Genomic DNA, 12,857 nt, shown 5'->3' on the forward strand with positions numbered 1-12,857 from the left:
TGCAAAGGGTGGTTAATGGCACAGAAGGGGCCCAAAATGCATGCGAGCTTCGCCAGGTCTTGACAACATGTGCTGTATCCAGGTGCTCTTTCCAACCGCTCTCCCTTTAAATATGTGAGATGCGTTGTAGCATTTTTCCAGCCTTAGCCTTGGCAGCCAAACGTACCTAAACGAGAGTGTTTAGCTGGCTGAGCGCAGCGGCAGAGCATGCCCTCAAGCCATGGCATCCAAAGTTCAAAGCCATGCTGTCTGGAAATAGACCCTCAATCACCTTGATTGGGGAGAAAATGACCTCTTGTCTGCGGCATCTGCAGCTGTGCAGATGGGAGATGGGTATTCTTGAAAAGTGAATTCCAGGATGGCTGGATGTATTAACCTGGTCATTCCATATGGATCTTGGCCTGTCTTGGCAATGTGTGGACAGTTGCAGATGAATAGCACTAGATAAATCAAACAATTTAAATTTAAATGTTTTATATTTGGAGTGTTTTGAGTTTTTTTGCACCTTTCCATTGTGTAATTCTTGTCTGCATTTCATTCAGTGCTTAATTTGTTGGACGTCGTCAATGGAAGACATGCACTTTAAATGGATTTTCCATTTAAATATGTACTGTGTTGTTAATTGGTAAAAGTTTTCAGGCTGGTCTATTCAATGCACATTCAACAAACTCTATTCCTATTTAATTTATAATTTAGTCTTGTGATGGCAAAGCTGAATTTTCAGCATAATTACTCCAGTCTTCAGTGAAACATTATCCATCAGAAATCATTCTAATATGCTGATTTTGTGCTCAAGAAACATTTCCTAATATTTAAAAGAACTGCTTAATGTTCATATTTTTGTGTAGACTTAAAGGATTCCTTAATATAAAGAGACCAAGCAAAAGAACAACACTTCTGATCAATTTAATGCATCCTTGCTGTATAGAATTATTCATTCCTAAAAAATAATAAATCGTATGTTTGAATGGTAGTTGATGGTAAAAGCTGATGGCAGACCAATCACATGACTATACCCTGCATTAACCAGAAAACATCATTCACATGATAGAGATAAAAATGTCTGTGATACATTGGTTTCAAAACATGTATAAGAGCTGAGACCCAAGTTTGAGTCCTGATCCCTCCTCTATTTTCAGTTTGCACTCCACACATGCCTCAAAACACAGTACTTCCTTACAAACAGGTATGCAGTAATTAGAGTCAAATGCCGATCTCCGGTTTATCTAATTCTCCTTTAAGAACTGAAACTGTTTGACAGTCAATTTCAGGAAGCATAAGAGATGTAAATATACAGTAGGAGTAATATTCAGCTTAGTAAGGCAGTACCTGACAGTTTTTGTTTTATGTAACTTGGATGTGTTTTGCTTAACTTGTGTGAAGGAATTGTACAGTAAATATGGGATTCAAATATCATGAGATGTTCAGCTCAGTGATACTCAGTTCTGGACAGTTGTTGTTTTGCGTAACTTGTGCCTTTTTCCACCATCCATGTTTTGGAGTTTAGTTGAGGTGATTTGTTGATGCTGCCGTTCCTTTTGTTTGTACGTTTGAAGTTCACCAGAACCTGTGGTTCACCTATGACAGGAAATTGCAGTGGGTTTCTTTCCGGAAAGGGGTTAAAATATGTCGGCCAATGGGTCCTTGAATTTCCACCGCATAACAACAACGTTTCAATTCGTCTAATCGGGGGTATTTAGTCTAAGTAAACTATTACTCTTTGGGATTTCTTCAGAAGACATGGCCCAGTCATGCCGGTCCTTTATTCAAACCATTTGTGTGCGGTTGGGAGTCAGGGGAGGGCAGCAGCCGGCAGAGCGAGTGGAAGGATGGAGAAAAGATTGGATAGCCCTGGGAGAAAGTCTGAGACGCGCAGAGTGAGAGGTCTTGGCTGCCAGTGCCAAACCACACGCAGCTTGCGTGATTGTGGCTCTGCTGCCTCCACACGCTCCCCCTTTCGTCTCCCAAACTCCCAGAAGCACCTGCACGCACCGCCACCTGACCTCCGCGACCTTTGAACTTCCGAGAACCCTCCGAACAAGACGAGGGAGAAAAAGAAAAGTGTGACAAACATCTAAGTTTAGCTCTTACTTCACCCTCTCTTGTGCGCATTTCAGACGAACTCCAGATTGAAATAATAAAAGCACACTGAGTCTCTGACCCGTGATCATCTGCGTCTCAACTGAATGCTTTTTGTGATATCTTACCGCAATAATTCCTACGTGTTTTTTCCATTACAAATGCACTTCGTCGACAAGCTTTGGTCGATTCGCAGCGCTCGTTGATTTACGGCGCTTAACGAGAGCGCTACAAACTGATTAATTCATTTCTTATCAGGTCGTAGCGTAATGGTCTCACTTAGGGGTCCCTAAGCAGTCTCACACACTAAATATGTATAAAAGGAAGAAAGTTTGAGAAGGAGCCAAAGGCCAGATCTCGCCAGCAGCTTTTTAATGGCACAGGTTTATAATGAAACACTCCTTTAGCCCCCTTCCCAAAGCAGTGACGCTATCCACTAGACTCACACACACACACATATTAGAAACGCACGCTATTCATAACATGTGAGGCTATCACGAATGGAAAGAGGCATTTCAGGGGATGAAGAGAATTTGAGCCTTACGAAACCCAGGTTTGTGAAAGAAAAAAAACGTGCATGACTTTCTTGGTTTCTTAAATATTACATTGAATGACACTTTTGCCCAGTTAAAGGGGATGCATCGAAGCCGGTTCTCAGGTGTTTTGAGTCAATCTGAATGAGGTTACAATTATGGACACGTCCGTACATGCCCGTACCGCTTCAGCTCTGGCGGGCCTCCATGAAAAAAGCCATTGATGAAATAAAACTTCCTGCTCAGAGCGCACAGCCTCAACACACACAAACCATTTCTTAGAGTCTGACAGTTACTATTATGCAGCCCTTGTTATGCACTTCCTAAGATGCAAGGCATGCAGAACAATAGCACAACCTCATAGAAAGAATAAATATTGTGCATTCGATTTAAAAGCGTCTCTGATTTCCTCAACGAGTCATTTCTTTGTAAATTAGTTGTGCTGTATGTTTTTGATTCACAAAAAATAATAACCGGTTCACACAAGTCATTTGTTCATAAATCGGTCACACTATGTTATTGTTGCATGTTAGCTTGCCATTATGTCACGGTACGCACATTAAAGGTACAATATGTGGATTTTGTATCAAAAAATATCCAAAAACCATTTGCACAGTGTTATACATTTCTTTCAATTGTGTACTATTATCCTAAATTTTTCCAAGAAATTATCCCTTGTCACTTATCACCGTCAATGACGTAATATCCGCGTTATCCCTGGTTTCCGCTTGTATTGCCATAGTAACCAGCGCAGACGTGGACAACTGCGTAACATCTAGCGGCAACACTCACGCTGTTGTTTCGTTCAAATTATGGACCATGGCAAGCAAACTTTGGGACAAAAGGAGAAATAAAACAAGGATCAATATCGGTGTGGCGTTTTTGAGATGCTGAGAGCTTTGCGACAAACTTAAACTTGACAGAGACGCTGCTCTTCTATGTACTTTATTAGACAGGTTGCAAATGTACATAAAAAAAAAAAAGACGAATCAATGTTTTTATTCTCAACATGATGAAATGTTAGAATATGATCAGTATGTTATTCTAATGTTGATCTTAGCTTACCGCTAGTCTCATACAGCCAAAAAACGAACACATAGTATAAAATTATAACTTTCAACACACTCAAATGCAATTTAGTGTGATAGCAAGTGAAACAGCCCTGCGTTACCTCACAATTTTGATATTTTACATAAACTGACCAGTTTGAGCAATAATTCAGCACTTACGGGTAGTTCGGTAGAATGAAGTTTCCTCCATTATATCCGAGGGAGTGTGGCGCTGATATCTGTCTCTCATTAGCAATTGTGACCTGCTACATACCACAGTCATGTTAAAAAAAACATCAATGTATTCACTCATCCATTAACATTATTTTCCATAAAAATTATTGGATCCATCAGCATCCATCAATTTCCATGATTCCGCTTATTCACTGCGTCATCAATCTATGCCTTTGTTATTGTAAGAGGTTAGCGACCCTAGCGGTTTAGGGGCCTGATTTACTAAACAGGTCAAATTAACGTGAGAGTGCAATCCCATAAAACCAGTAAATTGACTAGCACAAACCTTCGTAAATCGAGTAGCGTTATTCATTCAAATACTCTTCTTCCAAACATTTTGTATCTGAAAGGGAAACTTCGTCAAATGTATGTGCATTGCAATAAGGTCATCTGCAATAATAACTTCGTCCACTCCTTTTCAGCGATACATTTTCACTGCGTGTCTTTAGTAAATCCTGACAGTAGTTTTTTTAACACCAAAAATGAGTTTGTTTCTTTAGTAAATCTGGCCCTAGATGTGCACTGCAGAGCTTACACTTCTTAGTGTCTCATTTCTTAGCCACCCAGCCAACACACATTTGGGCCCCAAAATATTCCCATGTGTGGCCAGCATGAAACTGTCAGCTCTTGTTACCCCAATATCACCCAGCAGCTTTGAACACGCCGAGCCCACCAGAGCAACAAGTTCACAGCCTATTGTGTCATTTCCGCTAGTGAGAATGCACAGAAAGGGGTCATTCAGGCCAGACTCACCTGAGACCAGAGCCTCGTTGCAGTAACAGTTGTGTAAGCAGGCACCAATTTATGTCCAACGGAAAATATAGAACCCTCAATTCTTCAAGGATCACTGGGACTTGGAGGCCACCGCAAAACCGTAGCCAAAAACAGACAGCAAGCATTCAGAAAACGACTGTGTGACGTAAAGAACGTACAAGAGAGTGATAAATGGTCAAAGGAAAGGAAGGGAAAAATTTCCTTTTCCTCTGTTTTTCTTCGCTTTCTCCGAATGAATGGAGTTCTGTTTAGCTGACTTCGAAACCAGTAGTCATTATTTTGACAGTAACCCACCAACAGAAGGTTAAGTCATTACAGAGGCATCCTAGGCCACTTTCAACACTCAGATATTTCAGGCATTTCTTTCAGAAGTAGTAACCAACCAGCAAAGAGTCTGGAGAGAGTCGACCTTAGCGTGAACGGACACCTTGTAGCCTACTGTTTTTTTGTTTTCAAATACAAGGCTTTGGGAAATGTTTTCTTTTTTTGTCAGCACTTTTTTAGACAGACATCTTTCAAAATGACATCATTTACATTTATTCGTTTAGCTGATGCTTTTATCCAAAGCAACTTACAATTGCTATAAATGTCAGAGGTCGCACGCCTCTGGAGCAATTGGGGGTTAAGTGTCTTGCTCAGGGACACATTGGTGTCTCGCAGTGGATCTCTCACACCAAAGGCATGTGTCTTATCCACTGCGCCATCACCACCCCACATCAGTATTACAGCACATTGAAAATGAACTTTTTTCCTTCATTTGACGGAATTTTCTGGCAATCCGTGTTTTCACTGTTATACCAGCCTGTTCTCATCCCAAGGCGTCATATACTGATGCTTTTGCCAATGCGTAGACATCCAACACACATGGCACCCTTTAGCGTTAATATGAGACGCAGATATATATATGGGACAGAAGGCGCCTCCTAGTGGTCTAACCCTAACCCTACCCCGGACCTAAACCTACCCATACTCTGTGTGTGTTATATTGAAACTAAAGGGTGCCATGTGCGTATGCTTTGGCAAAAGCGTCAGTATATGAGAATGGGATGAGAATACGTTGGTTATACGACGGTAGGATGCGCTATTACACATTGTCTGAAAGTCTAATCACCAGATCAAAACACGAAAAAAAAAGAAGCTGGAACAAGTGATAAAGGCTGAAATGGCACACTCCCCTACTATATAGTTGGTGAAAACCAGAATGCGAGAAAAGAAATATGTCTGAATTCACAGCACTAATAAAAGAGTAGGCAAAAAGTACCCGGATGACTTACTTCTTCCTGTGAGATTCTGAAGTGTGCTTAAGATTGACACTTTACAATCCCGTGAGGCCACGGGAGATGATTTGTGAATGACAGTGAAGCGATGCAACTGACGCTTGTAGGTCACATGATCATGACAGCATGGTGCTACATCCAGAATACATTCATACACAAACACTCATACTATAATATTGATTTTCACAGCTTTTTGTTTCAAATTTTGCTTTTTTTTTTTTTACTAATTATACCCACATTCAGTTGTTCAAAAAAAGAATGCATGAAACTAATTTTTTTTTTTTAAGGCAGAGGTTCTGTTCTTTTGATATATTGCAAAATATTCTGGTGGCCATGACATTTTTTGGTGAAAATTATTAAAAGTGCTAGCGCTGGCTGACGACTTTTTTTTTTTTTTTTTTTTTAAACACTGTCGGGAAAAGAGTTGAGTGATGTATTGAAACAATGAAAGAAATGAATTATGCATATATAACTAATAAATATAATTAAAAAAAGTCCATAAGCAGGTAAGCAAGAATGTGAATGTTTTTTCTGTTTTGGTTCATTTGACTGAAACCTCTTTGATGACGTGTTCTGATTTATACATTTCAAAATATGTAGTTTGTCCTCAAGTTCTGAAACAGCATTAGATGTTTGGGAACTTCATTTTGATTTGATACCTTTCGCTTTTGCTAACGCCAATATGTAAGATATGTTTAAACTGAATCATGCCAACAGGTGGATAGTTCTGTGTGTGCTCAGGCATCAGTTTTGTGTGGATCCAGTGCCACAGTTTTATCATCTTTTGTGATAGTGTTGCCCTCTGGTGGTACACTGGTGTGTTTACATGTTCATGTATACAAGAACACACAAAAAAATCTTTATATGCAGAAAGTAACTCAATACATACATGACTTTGTAATTAAATGTTTGTTTGGATCCAGTGTGTTTTCTGTGACATGGCTATACAATATCAGGTATAGTGTATGTCATATCCATTTGAAATTTTCCGAAACTCTTACCCGATCAGTTTTATCAGCTATCGGAATTGAAACTCTAGTTACAATGTCACTGATTCTAGAAGGAAAGCTCTGTCTCGCAGCTCTGTCTCCTGGATATCCATAGGCATTAAACTTAGCAACGAGAGTATAGCAGTGGAAAAGCGTGACTCACACTGTAAGGATGGTGGGGTTCAGACAGGGGCAGGTCTGGCTGAAGGGGGTTCTTCTGAGGGAACTGGGTCAAGCCTATGGGTCCAGGATGAGATAAACGACAGATGAAAGCGATACTGTAGGATGTTAGTTCTGCCCGTATCAGAGCTCAAGACCTACAGATTTAGATTCTTTCAGATACAGCAATGCCTTGAGTCTTGTTAATTAGTGACATTGTGGTTTGAGCTCCTATAAGCATAGAAACAGATGGGTTATGACTGCATTATTGTTTGTACGTGACCGAACGCCATTGCAGATTTCATATCACACAAAGATGCATAGATTTATTCAATATGCAAAGGTATTTCTATCTGATGGGATTGCACTCGATGAACTTTCTTGTGGTTAAAAAAGTCACTCTTTTTATTTACCTCTAGAGGGCGATCAGAGGACATTATAGAATAAAACAATGGATGTTTGACAGTTTAGCATAGTTTTTTTTATTATAATAATAAATTCAGTATTACAGTAAATGCATAAGAGCTTTAACACAAAACACTATTACTGTATGTATTTACCTTAACGCTTTAGGTATGTTTCCGGGACTATATCTTAGTGAAAAAAAAACCTGATTAATAAAATAATATTTAATAAAATATATGTAATACAATAATATTTAAATGTTCTTAATATTTTCACTATGTAGTAACCATTGTATTTAAGCAATTATGTGCTCAATTCTCCTGAATTGTGAATGGCAGGGTTGTAAAGATTCCACTTTAGTACTGATATTCACAAAAAAATAAAAATAAATAAATAAAAATTATAAATAATTGTTTTGCTTTCTTGATGCTGGTTGGTCAGTACTCCAAGCATGCAAAGGTAAAGCTTCACTGAATGCATTTAGTACATCGTTTACATTATAGCTCGATATCAGCAGTATTAAATGACGTGATCTGTTGCAGGAACACGAGAGAGATAATGGGGATGAATTGAGGATTAGTAAAGCAGCAGGCACCGCCAGTTGTCAGATTCAGGTCTGGAATCCACTATAAATGATGTCTGAGAGTGTGAACTCTCATCATAAAAGTGATGGGAGATCTTGACATGATCATAATATTGAAAGTTATACCAGAAAATTGTGTAGTTTGCTGTTTAAGCTAATAATAAGCAGCATTTGATTTGCTAAGTGATTGAGTCATCCATCCTCCTTAAATGACTGTATAAATTCATAAAGGAGAAATAAATTCATACAGGTTTGGAACAACTTGAGTGAGTAAATTCTGACAGAATGTCAGTGTCAGCTATCACTATAACAGTGTCAACTATCACTATAACAGTATATGTCAAAGGTATTTCCTAACTTCCCACAAAATATATCGGGGCCTCACATCGTTCGTTAGTTACGGGTGTACGAGTGCGAGCGCAAATATTTATAAACTAAAGAATATGTTTATTCATATAATCATATCACGTGTGGGACTTGATATATAGCTAGTTTTAAAATTATTTGTATTCTTTTAGTTTAGTTTTCTTAATGTTTTGCAGTGTGGCCTATAAGAAACAAAAAAGTTCTTGATAAACAGTTGAGTATAAGGGGAGGAGGCTGGTGATGATCGCACGTTCAATCACATCCACCTCATCTGTAGCCTATACCTGCGTGAAAACCATCCAGATGGAAGATGCTTTTCTTTTCTCGTTGTGTTTGAGTAGTCTATTTTAGGACTTGCAGCGCAAAAATGTCAATGTTCGTTATTCGTGCCCAAATCGTGCCTATTCAACGTTGAAGCTTTTTAGACGTTTCACTGTGTGAAAGATGAACGCATCTCAGCAGATTCACTTCTCCCCCACCAGGAAAGTTGAGTCGGTAATAATTTCTGTCATTTTCTCTATCATATTTTTGGTTGGTACCGTGGGGAACTGTCTTGTGCTCGCAGTTCTCATCCGCAACGGCCAGCTGAACACAAAGAGCACCAACCTATTCATCCTAAACCTCGGGCTGGCGGACCTCTGCTTCATCGTCTTCTGCGTGCCTTTCCAGGCTACCATCTACACTATGGACGAGTGGGTATTTGGACCCTTCGTGTGCAAAGCTGTGCACTTTATCATCTTCCTCACCATGTACGCGAGCATCTTTACTCTGACAGCTGTGTCTCTGGACAGGTTGGTTCTTATCCTGTTGCGCACAAACAGCGCGCGCTTTTCTTTCCAGTTCAGCGAATCGTGAAACGCGTAATTGATTGAGATGTTATAGCCAGTAATAATATGCAATAAATCATTGTAAGAGGGCAGTGTTAGCATGCACGGCACCTAATCAGAACAGAAAGAAACGTTTTAAATCATTTTTGAATTATCTTGGTTTGGTACTGTTTTGAAAACGCAATTCTTTAATAATGCATTTTAGGGATTAACATATGTTAAGCACGTTTAAAATGAAATGATTAATATAATCATAACATCCTACTGTGAAGGATAACCTATTTGTACAAAATAATGGCTGAATTGCAATGTTTTTATGTTTATAGCTAAAAGAAAATCTTTTTTGTTGTATTGTTTCCTATTGTGACGTATATCCGAGTCCAACAGATCAATTCAGAATAAAATGTGTTGTGGGACTTGATCAGGATTGATTGGGACATTGTGGTTTGCTATTGCTGTGATCTCATGCCAGTGACACATTGTCCCACCATACCAGTAAACATGTCACCAGAGAAAAGAAGAGACCTTAAAGAGATAGTTCACCCAAAAATTAAAATTAGCCCATGATTTACTCACCCTCAAGTCATCCTAGGTGACATATGACATTCTTCCTTCAGACGAATACATTATATTAAAAAATATCCTGGCTCTTCCAAGCTTTATAATGGAAGTGTATGGCTGTTTCTGTTTTGCATCTATCCATCATAAAGTGACCCACGCGGCTCCGGGTTAACAAAGGCCTTTTGAAGTGAAGCCATGTGTTTTTGTAAGAAAAATATCTATATTTAAAACTTTTTAAAGTTAAACAACTAGCTTCCGGCCAAACAAACATACAGATTCCACTTAAGTGTAAAGCGCAACTTGTGCGAGTAATTGGATCTACTGCTTATATTTACGCTACGCCACTTCAGACGTCACAAGTTGTGTAAGTTGTGCATTAGGCACAAGTAGACTGCGTATGGCCGGAAGCTAGAATTTGATGATGGACTGATGCACTTTTATTAACAGAAACAGGATATTTTTTAAATATAACTTTGATTGTATTCGTCTGAAAGAAGAATATACACCTAGGATGACTTGAGGGTGAGTTCATTTGAATTTTTGGGTGAACTATCCCTTTAATGCAAGAGGGAAGGGGAGTTATTTTGATTACGAGGGAACATGGAAAAAAATGAACACTGCAATATAAAAAAGATTTTGTCCATTGATGTTTTGTGATCGCACTTTCTCAACAGATATCTCGCCATTCGGTACCCCTTGCGCTCAAGAGAGACGAGAACACCCCGTAATGCTCTGACCTCAATTAGCTTTGTGTGGGCTCTATCACTGTTCTTCTCCAGTCCTTATCTCAGCTACTACCAACAGATGGATCTAGACGGGACCACCGTTTGCATCCCGGCGTGGAACATCCCTCATCGTCGAGCCATGGACGTCTGCACCTTCATATTCGGCTACTTCATCCCGGTCCTCATTCTCGGCATCACGTACGCCCGCACCATTCGCTACCTGTGGACCTCCGTGAACCCCATGCAGGACATGTCGGGATCCCGCAAGGCCAAGCGCAAGGTGACCAAGATGATAATCATCGTGGCTGTGCTCTTCTGTTTATGTTGGTTGCCGCATCACCTGGTAATCTTGTGCATGTTGTTCGGCCACTTCCCGCTCAACCACACAACCTACGTCATCCGCATTCTCTCTCACCTGGTGGCGTACACCAACTCCTGCTTGAACCCCATCGTGTACGCCCTGGTGTCTAAGCATTTCCGCAAGGGCTTCAAGAAGGTGTTTGGCTGTGTGTTCCCTAACCGGGTCGTAAACCGGATCCACAACGTGCAGCCGGCACAGACGGTAAGCCTGATGGAAGCTGCCACTTGTGAAGGATCCAATAGTGACGGGTCAACCCGGGGTCGTCTCTGGAGCAAAAGTAGCAAGAAGATGATGACAAGTGCCTTCATGACATTTAATGTGACATAATCCACTTACACTCTCACCCGCTGTCAAATCAGTGCTCACCAAAGTATAAAACTCTTCTTTTCCGGTGGCTTTTAACAGCATTTGCGCTGTGATTACATAAAAGTTGTCAGGCACAGGTTGTCAGGTAGAGAGAAAGCAGTGCTTTTTGTGTTCTCGATGAGGACAGTGACTGATGTTTAAAATGTAAAATCTCTCGTGTCTGTGTTTTGTCAATGTTGGCTGCTTTCGTCACTGTGCTGTTTGTTTTGTGACTGTGACTCATAGTAAGGTTTTCCAGAGGAACGAATAGATTCAATTATCAGAGAAAAGTACCGGCATCAATTTGTTTGGTTCAAACGTTCACATGGCGAACTTTCATAACAATTTGATCATCTTGGAACATGTTTTTTAGAATTTGTGTCAGTATTCATCTGCCATTCTCATCTCCTTTTGGGTTATTGCTGCGCACGATCTGCTGTATGGGTCAATGACATATAAGAGTGACTGTAAAAAAAAATATTTTCAAGATTTGTTATCACAACATTTTTTTTTTTTTGTCAAATCAACTTAAATAATTTATTTAGTTCAGATAACATATTATTTTGAGTTTTTGATAATTAAATCAATCTCCTTCATTGAATTAACTCCCTTTTTCCATTTGAATCAACTTGAAATTTTAAGGCAACCAGGTTACTTATTTTTTTAAGTTAAACCAACAATATTTTTTTACAGTGAAATAAATAAAAATGCCTTTGAAAACCTAGTTTAAAGCACATGTGGTCATATGGTTTTGTAAAATATTCGTATTATTCCCAAACAAGCAGTTTTGGTCATTTTTAGAACAGAAATAAAGTAATAGAAATAAAGATTATCCCAAAATGATAAGATTTTATTTATTTATTTAAATTCCCTCTTTTATTCTCGAGGATATTATTTGAATATCCCAAAAATATAAACAAAATAATTCATATTATTCAATAATTCATTTTAATTTATAAATTAAAAACATTCTCTTTATTGGAAAGGCACACTGCATTTCAAAAGTTTGGGGGTCAGTAAGATTTTGTCATTTTAAAGTCTCATAAAGTCTCTTATGCTCATCAATTAATTAAAAAAAAATCTTGTTGACCTCAAACATTTGGGTGGTGTTCAAGTAATTCTATGAATGATTTTGTGTGTGTGTATTTTAAATAAATTAATATATGGGTAAAAACATGAGTCATTGACCCCTATAGCAAATTTCCTGACATTTACAGTCTTTCATGGACAACAGCTGTAAGAAAAAAGGTTGACTGTTTGCAATATTATAATGTCTCACAGTATATCTGTTCCACTACCTCTTTTGTGTCTCATGGGTATACGTCAAGCATGTTATGCATTTTAATGCTCTGAATGTGTATTCTACTTACTGTAGGCTCAACCATAAATGCTAGAAAGAATTAACAAGCCGATTAATGAATAAATAAACGATTCGTATAACTGAAAATAAGTCTTGGTCTTTGTGATGATTTCTAAGCAGCAGTACTGTATATAGAATCATCATTCAAGCTGTTATGAAACAGATCTGCACTAGAATATCCACTAATCTTAGTTCTCCCTGGATCTGGCTTTACTGGGAATGTGCCAGTT

General features: G+C 38.9%; 1 protein-coding gene across 3 annotated transcripts in view; it reads left to right on the plus strand.

Moving 5' to 3' along the window:
• LOC120474720 (galanin receptor 2a) overlaps positions 1-12,814 on the plus strand; it is a 42,469-nt gene extending 29,655 nt beyond the window's left edge. The window contains exons 1-2 of one of the 3 annotated variants that reach the window (XM_039665265.2): positions 8,662-9,239; positions 10,511-12,814. In XM_039665265.2, the coding sequence (XP_039521199.2) occupies positions 8,893-9,239; positions 10,511-11,249 (1,086 nt within the window). In that variant the 5' untranslated portion in view covers positions 8,662-8,892 and the 3' untranslated portion in view covers positions 11,250-12,814. Of the gene's footprint in view, positions 1-8,661; positions 9,240-10,510 lie in introns of those variants that run through there. The other 2 variants (XR_016147126.1, XR_016147125.1) reach the window with 2 other exon arrangements.
• The last annotated feature ends 43 nt before the right edge of the window (positions 12,815-12,857 follow it).

This window comes from Pimephales promelas, chromosome 17 (assembly GCF_988280905.1).
Source record: "Pimephales promelas chromosome 17, fPimPro1.hap1.1, whole genome shotgun sequence".
Taxonomy (NCBI): domain Eukaryota; kingdom Metazoa; phylum Chordata; class Actinopteri; order Cypriniformes; family Leuciscidae; genus Pimephales; species Pimephales promelas.